General features: G+C 42.4%; 1 protein-coding gene across 2 annotated transcripts in view; it reads right to left on the reverse strand.

Moving 5' to 3' along the window:
- The window catches only part of Arhgef12 (Rho guanine nucleotide exchange factor 12), a 132,839-nt gene extending 124,582 nt beyond the window's left edge, over nt 1-8,257 (reverse strand). For both annotated transcript variants that reach the window (XM_013112910.3, XM_013112909.3), the window contains exon 1: nt 7,806-8,257. In XM_013112910.3, coding sequence (XP_012968364.1) covers nt 7,806-7,837 — 32 coding nt within the window. In that variant the 5' untranslated portion in view covers nt 7,838-8,257. The remainder of the gene's footprint in view (nt 1-7,805) is intronic.
- Nucleotides 8,258-9,870: the final 1,613 nt, after the last annotated feature.

Raw genomic sequence — 9,870 nt, forward strand, 5'->3', positions numbered from 1 at the left:
TATAACCATCTTTTTACTATAGCTAAACAATATCAGAACATTACAGTACCCTGCATACAAGATTAGAAACAATGTCTACACTTTTCATCCTAGACTCTCAAAGACCTTTATAAACATCAATTTAACCCTTGCATCACCTGAAACATCGGTATTACACAACATCGTAACTAGCTATCCTGCTACCATAAAATACTCAGATACCCCTGAAAAGTTTGGCCCAAGCAGCCAATAAAACAGGAAATATGCTGACAGTGCATGTGCCACCAACAATCTCCAAGAAAACCAGACCTTCACCCACAAGAACCACTTCCTCTGAGTAAACCACAGAAAGACAATAGGCAAACCACAGCAGATCAGCATGTGTGTTGAACACAGGCAAGACAGATAACCCATCTAAAATCTATATGAAAACATACTTGAGCTATACGTATTTTCATCATATTTAGGGACATTTTACCCTACTGGTGGGTACTGTTTGCATTAAGTGATCATTTCATGGTTAATGCCTTCAAATGCTCTGGATTTTATAGGAAAATGAACATTTTCTGAATCCATGAAAAATCCAAAAAGACTTCTTTGACATATTAATTATACAAACTGAAGACGTATTAATTATACAAACTGAAGATGTATTAATTATACAAACTGAAAAACAGTTTATAGTTAATACTAAATTACAGCCTAATAACTATAATATACTTTACAGTGTCAAAATAAGTAGTGTGATAGCAGCTAAGTGTAAGACAATTCCCCCCCTCCTCTCTTCCAACATTCTTTTTCTTTGAGACAGAATCTCACTATTCTCCTGCCTTAGCCTCCACGGGCTGGAACTAGGGGCATGTGTACTACTGTATTTCTAATTGCTTGCTATGTGATTGCTATTCATAGTCCCAAGCCAGAAAGACCCCCCCACAAACATTTGCTTGTCTCTAAACACAAGGAAATCACCCACATGACTAAGACTTTAAAAGCCACAAGTTAGCATTTGAATCCATTAAAAATCATTTACAGTATGAGTCTGAACTCTCAGCTGCACTGAGGCAAAGCAGTTTAAACGGCAGTCTAATACAGGAACCATAATGTGGTTCTACCAAAAGTCAAAAACACATGCTTATGCACTTTGAGAACAGCTGATCTTCAGCACCATTACATACTACTCTGCAAGATGAAAATCTACACATCATCCCAGGCGTCAGCTCCACGAACATCATTTACACATTACACTTAAGTTAAAAACATGAAACTGGTATTTTCCAAATTTCAAAACTTATTAGCAAAACCCAAAAGATCAAGGATATCTACTTAAATAACATTAGACTACGTATCAAAAAATAAAGCCTACTAATAAAACATTGAAGAGTTTTTAATCTTAGATATCTTACAGTAATTGAAATATATACTTTTTGTTGCTATCTTGTCAGTAATAACTCTCATAAATACAAAGAAGTAAAATGGTTTTCTGAGATTCATTTTTTTTTCCCTTTGGTTTTTCGAGACAGGGTTTCTCTGTGGCTTTGGAGACTGTCCTGGTCTTGTAGACCAGGCTGGTCTCGAACTCACAAAGATCCGCCTGCCTCTGCCTCCTGAGTGCTGGGATTAAAGGCGTGCGCCACCAACGCCCGGCCTGAGATTCATTTTTAATTACATATCTTAATTACATGTGTACTTGCTGGAGGGTACCTGCACTCGAATGGAGGTGCCCGTAAAGCCAGGGACAATTCATTCCCCTGGAGCTGGACCTACAATCTGATATGGGTACTGGGAACTGAACTTGGGTCCTCTACGAAAGCAGTACACACTCCTAGCCTGAGCCATCTCTCCAGATAGAAGAAAGTATTATTTAAATTTTAACAGTATTCTATTCCACCAGGAAATCACTACTAAGGGAGCACTGCAGAGATAATTTCTTAAAATCAATATGAAGACATAAGGGAAGTAACATTTTAAGTAACAGAGTAAAACAAACCACTAGAAGATAACAATTTCCAGATGACTCTTACCATATTACCTTCAAGCTACATTGCATCACTTCATTGACCTAGTGATACTTTGTCTTCACTTCTATTTCAATCAGCAAAGGCTACTGACAGTATTACTATATTCTACTTTTTGATGTATTAGGGGAACTACATTTGAAAGAATTACTTTATAAAGAAGTCTTCTAAAACATGAGTAATTGTTTAATTAGCTGATTTGGTAATTATGTTATTTGTATGTTTGTTTCATTTGGTTGCTACAATCTCTCACACCCATTCTAAATGCTATCTAAAATAAACACAGAGCCAGAGAATATAGCCAACTGTTTGCCCAGCAAGCCTGAGGCCCTGGATTTAATCCCAAATACAAAGTTTATAGATACATACAGGCATACATCTATCTACATTTCTTCTGAGAATCTCTCTACATGTAATTTGGGGGCTTGGGCTATGCTGAAAAAAATCAAAGAACTCAGAATCACAGTAAAAATAAGTTGGAACTTGTTTCTCTAGAATATGAATCATATAGAATATCACATTTTGTACCAAGAGACCAAGAATTGTACTAGGAAAGCAAATCGGGGAAAGCTAATAAAATATTAAGAGAGACAGACTGACATTTAGACAATGGAACAAGAGAAAACATAAACTTGGCTAAACAAAGAATAAGTAAGGGGAGGAGAACTAGAAAGAAAGCAGCGGCTAACCACATGAACCAATACAGGCATGAAAACTCAAAATGGCACAAAAGCATCATTTAGCCTGGTACAGCAAAAAGACACACAAGTTACCAGAACAACTTAAAAGCTTGAGCTGAAGTTCAGGAAAAGCTTCCTGACTACAAGACCTATCAGCCTGTTGTTCAGTCTTCTAAGGAAGTGACAAAAGCTTTATTCTCTAGAGATATTTAAAGTTAGCACAGATAAGGAACCAGGAAGAAAGCATCCTGTGAGGAAAAAAAAAAAATACCCTATTCTTTTTTGGTGAGGTTGGCAAGCTACTAAACAATGGTAAACAGAAAAAAATAATAACAATATATGCAAGAAGAAAATATTTTAAGGTTAAAAAAAGAAGCTAGACAGTGTTGGCACAAGCCTTTATCCCAACACTGGGCAGACAGGCAGGTTGATCTCTTGGTTCAAGCCTGGTCTACAGAGAAACAGGCTCCAAAGCTACACAGAGAAACCCTGTCTCAAAAAACAAAACAAATAAACAAAAAAGAAACAAAACCAAAAGGACAGCTTGAATTTAGAAAAATCCAGATTATGAAGTCTTGAATCTGAAGGCCTGCCTGGCACACAAGGTCTTTAGGACCATCAGCAGCACAGGGGGAAAAACCATGTCTGACTGTACCACTTTTTTATAAGAATTATACTACCATAGGCTATCACTGCACATGAACGAGTATTTTATTCAAAAGGAGACAAAAGAGTTTTATGACTATTCTGAAAACTCCTAAGAGAGGGGATCTTATCTCCATGTTAATTAAATCGTCGAATCCAAATTTTAACAGATGAGACAAAATTAAGTTAAACACCTGTTCCTGAAAACATCACTCCAGCCCATCTCTGGGAGAGAATTATGTAGTAAGACCTGTTTGCTCCTGCTTTGCTGGAGAAGGAACCCAAGCACTGTCACTGATCCACAGCCCCAACCACTAAGCAGCATTTCTGATAACTGTCAGATAACCACAGCATAAAATCCCTCCATCACCTGTGCAGAACCATGAAGATATCCCGCTGTGTCTATGATCTACGATGTTAACATGTTAACAGCCAGAAATAACTATGTATGAAATGGTTATCAGCAAGCTAACACACTTTTTAATCATTTCAAATAAGCATCCTTTGTCAACTCACGAAACAAATACAAACACAATGTAAGTGTGCTTTTAATGAGGAGCATTATAACTCCAAATTTTTAAAAAGTTACTTTGGATTCTCCATGTTGACTAGTAAAACTGTAGGAGTACATGTGCTATATTACAGACTTATTCAGGGCTTTATTCTGAACTTAGAAAGGACAAAATAGTATAAAGCTGGCAGAATGATACTCCTTATTCTCAATTTCAAGTCTGTATTTGAAATGGATTCATTTCATAAGAAAAATGTTACAAATAATTAAATCTTACAGATGACTCATGCAACCTTGAAAATAAAACACAACCCTAAGAGGGTAGGTTGCTTGTTTTTGTTATTAACTAGAACTATAAGACAGCTTAGGCAGAAAAAAAAACATGAATGATAGCTCTACTTTATATATGAATGTAAAGGTATAGGTCTCCATGTTCACTTTAAAAGCTTAAACCTTAAAGTTAAAGCTAAATTCAGTGCTAAGTAAATTCCAACACATCAAAAACTTACGACAATTTGCAAATCAAAAACGGCAAGATCTGTAAGCCCTAGACTGAACAAAGTCCACAAATCTCAACGAAGACCCTGCTGACTTTCCAACCTGTACCATCCTGAAGACTTGCTGTTACAGTCTCCTGAAATCATTCACTGGGTCAAATGAAAAAAAAACATTCTCTCCCCTCTCCTCCTTACATGAAATGTCAATCACCACAGTATCTTCCACTCTAGGGATAGAAGCAAGCCAGGGAGTACTGAAAATTATCAGGCTATTTTTAGGGCTGAATACAGCAATTAATGCAGATGGAAAGGTGGTAATCAGACATTTCTATCTCTTTTTTAGCCTTCTGACCCCACAGCAATTACAAAGCCAAGGGACTAGAAAGTGCCTATAAAATACTTAAAAAAAAGCTTTTCAGATAAATTACATAAAAACAGCAGCCTTTATAAACACACCATAAGTTTTAAGACTTAAGAGGCAGTGGGTGCCAGGTATAAAAAGTAAAAGAAAAGGGAACAAATAATGTGTGGTTTTAACTGCAAAATAATAACAGGATGTAACAGAGCTCTGAGTATCTAAAGTGACCAATCAGAGCCTAAACATAGCTGAATTCCATCCCAGCCCCAGCACGTCCCTAACATAAGAATAAAACCCTTCTTATCTTGTTCAGCCATGTGTCGCCTGCCACAAACTGCAAAACAGAACAACGCCCAAAACCCAGCTAGTCTGACTTCAACTGAGGACAGACAGACTCTGTAGTCAGAAGCACCACAATGAAAGAACTCCAACTCATACAGCTGGCCTGGTGGCTCTGCACACTCTTCAGAACAAAGCCATACCTCATACAGTACTTCAAACTTGAAAGGGTCTCTGAAAAGCTATACTGGCACTGTACGTTGGAGTCAGTGAGAGAAGACATACATAAGGCTGAGGGGGAAGCTAGATTTTATATGAGCAACTTTGCTAAGGCACCCTGGCATACACTTATTACTAAACCAGTACTTCCAGATTTCACCTCAACATATATTCAAACCAGGAACTATGCTCTTAAAGAGAAAAGGACTGCTTTACATTTGCAGAATAAGTTTAGAAGGAAAAGTAAAAATAGTAGTTGTCACATACTAATTCTCTTTTTGAAGAAAAAAAAAATCAACCCCCAGTGTCTGAACAAGTTTTGAAATAAACCTTCTATCATCTTATTTTACATGGCTCAGTTGTCTAAAGCAACCTAGTAAAGGTTTTCGGCGAGAAGATATTACTTAGGCCTAAGCCCCACAAAGCATTAACATTATTTAGACTGCTTCCCTTCACCAGCATCAACTTTTTTCCCACCGTGTTTTGATACAACATACCCTTAAGTATGTTGGGAAGCAGAGGCGAGCAGAGCTCTATGAGTTCCAGGCCAGCCTGCTCCACAGACCAAGTTCCTTAACAGCCAGGACTACACAGAGAAAACCTTTTTTGAGGGGGTTGGGGGGTTGGACAGAAGAGAAAAGAAAAAAAAAAGGATACAACACTTGACTTCATAGACTATGCATCCACTGTTCTCACATAAATATCTAAGAGAAAGAATCCTGCAGGGAGGCAGCCCATCTCTTCAGTCCCAGCACTCTAGAAGCTGAGGCAGTAGACTGACTGACTTGAGTTGGAGGTTATAGGCTGTACTTGTAGACACACAGCCAGAATCTTTAAGTCTCCAGCACCCAGAGTAGACAGCTCACAATTACCCAGTGAATCCTGAAGCCACTTCTAGCCTCTGAGGGCACCTGCACTCAGGTGTACATACCCCTGCACAGACACATATGTAGAAGTAAAAATACGAAAATAAATCTTCTTTAAAAACTGAATGTTTATTGTTCATATGCTGAATTAAGTTGTAAAAAAGATTCAAATCGCAATGTTTATTTACAAGATACCAAAAAGAGAACAAAAATCCCTGAGATGCAAAGCTGGTTTAAAAAAAAAAGAAAGAAAGAAATCCTTACATGGGTGCTTTTGTGTGCAATGATTCAGTGACTCTAAATTCTGTTTCTACAAATTAGACTCTGCAGCATCTTAACAAAAACCAGGACTACATCAGTCTCTGGAGGTCTGCTCATCTATAGGCAGGACAAGAACTGAAGGAACCAGAAGAACAATTATACAGATACCTGAGAGTGATTTCTTAGAAGCAAAACACCATGAAGGGAGAAGGAACAAGGATGGGGAGGCAGGAACACACAAAGCAACTGCCTCTACATAGATGTAAAGTGTATTTGCAGGAAAACTGAAAATGAAATCCTGCCTCGCAAAGCACACAAACAAAGGGTAAACATAAGTAGTTTAAATATTTAAGGGCATCTTTAGGTGAATGCTCATGTGACACTGAAAAGCATCAACAGGAAAAGGAAGTTCTGCTTCTAGAGGAGCTGTTATGGTACGATAATGGAATTTGGCCCCTTTAAAAAAAATCAATAAATGAGTCTCACAATTGGGTGAGACTCTCTTATTAGAAAATTAAACGGCTTTCTGCAGGAGCATGATAGACTTCTGATCTTCTGCTTCAATTATTTTTGGTTTTTATTTTTTTAATAACAATTTGAAGACTGACTTTAAAAAACAGCAAGTTAAAATTTGGAAGTAACACACAATGTCATAATTAAATTGAGAAATAAAACATGCTGAAGGAACCAACTTGCTTTCACTGAAAAGTACTCAAAAGAACTCTTTAAGTGCCAGAGAATTACACTAGGGCCACATATTCTATATGCAATGCTATGCAACCCTGGTTAACAAACAGGATCCACCTGCCATGCCTAAACCAGACTTAGGGTTTACATCAATAAATTCGAGAGCATCTAGAAGATGAAATGTAAAAGAGAATAATTAGATGCAGGCCCCATGATTTTCCCCTATTTCCTTCAGCTCCTGGAAACTGTCCCCACCAAGAGCCCGTGATTTACTGGTAGTGTCAACATTCTGGAAAATTAGGTAATTAATAATTAAACACTATGCAGGTCACATAAAAAGAGGTCAGATTCACAAATCACCATGAAGCAGAATGAAAATTAAGTTCACAGACAGAAACTCCTAAAATTAAGAGTCTAGAACTCTGCCACAGGACAGGAATCAACCTGATGATGCACCAAAACCCACCGACCTCGGGCTCTGACCTTCACCCAAAATGACCTTCCTCTGGTTCCGAAATGAGTACACAATCCTAATGCACCCGGCAGAAAATCACAACTATGGTTTTCCTTCATTTCCTCTGAGAATATGGGGAAAGTTTCTGTCCTCCCCCCCCAAAAAAACTGCATTTCCAAATTCAATCAACCGGCTAACTTGGCAGCAACCCTAGACTAATTGCACCGCTCCGAAACAACCTTCTTTCCTATGCCTGTCAACTGCACTAGCTGACGGCAAATCGGCAAACACCGACCCCCCTGCTGCGTGGGGCCAAATCAGGGAAAATTAGCGACCGAGGAACTTCATACCCACCTGTCCGTGATAGTTGACTGTGTGCCACTCATTGGGGCCCTTGGCGAGAGGTCTTCTTTTTATCCAACTGGCATTTTACAGTAACACCTCCACACCCCACCCCCAGTGCTCTGGGATCAGGCTCAATTTCGGCAGGGACACAAAAGTCCAACTCAAAACTCCATTCAGTCATCTAGAACATCCGATTGCAAGGGGTCAAGGAAAGGGGATGCGGGTTGAAGCAAAACAAGTTATCTCCCCAAACAAACCGAGCAAGTCGGCCACAAGCGAGTTCAAGGCACGAGGGGAAAAACTTCGTCAGAGGGAAGTCGCGAGGCTTGGGACGGGAACTCGGATCCCTCCGGGGCTGTGGCAGGATCGGCTCAGGACGGGCGTCGCCTCCTGTCCCGAGTCGGCGGGGCCCGGCCCTCGGGTGCCCGCTCTATCTGGGACTGCCGGCCGCTCGTGGCCGCCGCCGCCGCCGCGTCTCGTGCCGTCCCGCAACCGGCTCGCACCGCCCCATGTCCCCGGGCCGGGGCCCTGAGCTGCTCCGCGCCGCCCCCACCCGGCACCGGCCGCCGCGCTGACAGGGACCCTGTCTCAGCTCCGCGAGCAGCTCCCCATCCCTCGGAGGCCCCCGCGCTTCTTCCGCAGTGGCTCGACGGCTCCTCCCCGACGCTCTGGTAGGCGGCGGCTCCCGTGAGGAGCGGGAGGGCCCGGCCCGGCCCGGCCCGGAAGCCCGGCCCCTGAGAAGCGGCGGCGGCGGCGGCGGCGGCGGCGGCGGGTGCTGCTCCGCGCGGAGGGCCGCTCGCCGGGTCCTCAGGGGGGACTGGCGGGAGCGCGCACGGCGGAGGGGGGCCGCCGGCGGTGACGGGCCTTACGACCACTGCGGGCGCGCGCGGAGGTTCCGGTTCCGGTTCTGTCTCCTCGGCCCGGCTCGGCTGCAGCGCCCCGAGCCGTCCCCTCCCCCGCCGACTTTTTGGGCCCTTCTCCCTGGGACTTCGGGAAGCCGCTTCACCCGGGATCCCTCCGCTTCCCAGATTCTCCAAACTTGCGCGGATACTTCCGCGCAACGCTGTCAAGGGGGATGGCGGGAGCGAAAAGTAGTTCTGCGGATCAGAAGGAAGCTGCTTCTCTCTCCGCCGCCAGCCACTCTCCTCACCTTCCCTGAATGCCCTCAGGTGCAGTACAGAGTGTAGATTCCACCCGGGACAACAGATGAGCCATTCCATAATCCCGGAGTTCAAGTCTAGAGGGTCTTCGGGGAATTCCCCACCTCTCTTGCACTAGAAACTTTTATTCTTTAAGGGAATGCACTCGTTCCCGGTGTCAAATGCTTTTGATGGCTGCACACGAGCCCGGGTGCACGTGCCCTGACAGTGTTAGGCAAGCCCACAGGCAGACAGGTTTGGGGGGTGGTCCACTCACCTGGGGCACCTGCTGGCCTAGACTGCAACCGGGGTGGCCAGAAAAGACAGGGGAGAAAGAATCTGGGCCCACACTGAAGCCGGGAGTTCTTGATATAAATATTGCTTTTAGGCTGTTTTGCCTTGGCAAAATGAACTGCATTATTTGCCAAATTGAAAAAGCATGGTGCTTTCCACAGCAAGTTAATAAGCTTGTTGTGAAAAGAGATGGGAGAAGAAATACATCTGTCCAGTAAACAGCATTAGGGATCCCTTTGAAGAGTTCCCAAATGTTGTTTTCCGGTTTCTTTTTCGATGGGGTAGAGGCATGGAGCTACCCATGCAGTGTTAATGACTGACTAATTCTGTCCCTGAAGAAAGGAAGTACCACGACACAATATAGCTCTCCAATTCTGCCTGCAAACCTCAAATGGCTATTCCTTTTATACAATTATCTTTAAACTTCTGAGCTTCAAGCCGTGTCGGTAGGAAGAGACTTCGGCTATTTTGTGGAAATCAAATCTAATAAACAGTGCATGTGGAGAGGAAACAGTTGCCTCCTAATAATGCTGTTTCCAAGTCATGCCACAACAGTTCGTGAAAGGATCATTATCCCTGAATAGATGCATGAGCTCAAGGTGACGTTAGAACAGGGTACAAAGGGGGAAAGATAAACAGAT

The sequence above is a fragment of the Mesocricetus auratus genome, unplaced genomic scaffold (genome assembly GCF_017639785.1).
Source record: "Mesocricetus auratus isolate SY011 unplaced genomic scaffold, BCM_Maur_2.0 Super-Scaffold_100022, whole genome shotgun sequence".
NCBI lineage: Eukaryota > Metazoa > Chordata > Mammalia > Rodentia > Cricetidae > Mesocricetus > Mesocricetus auratus.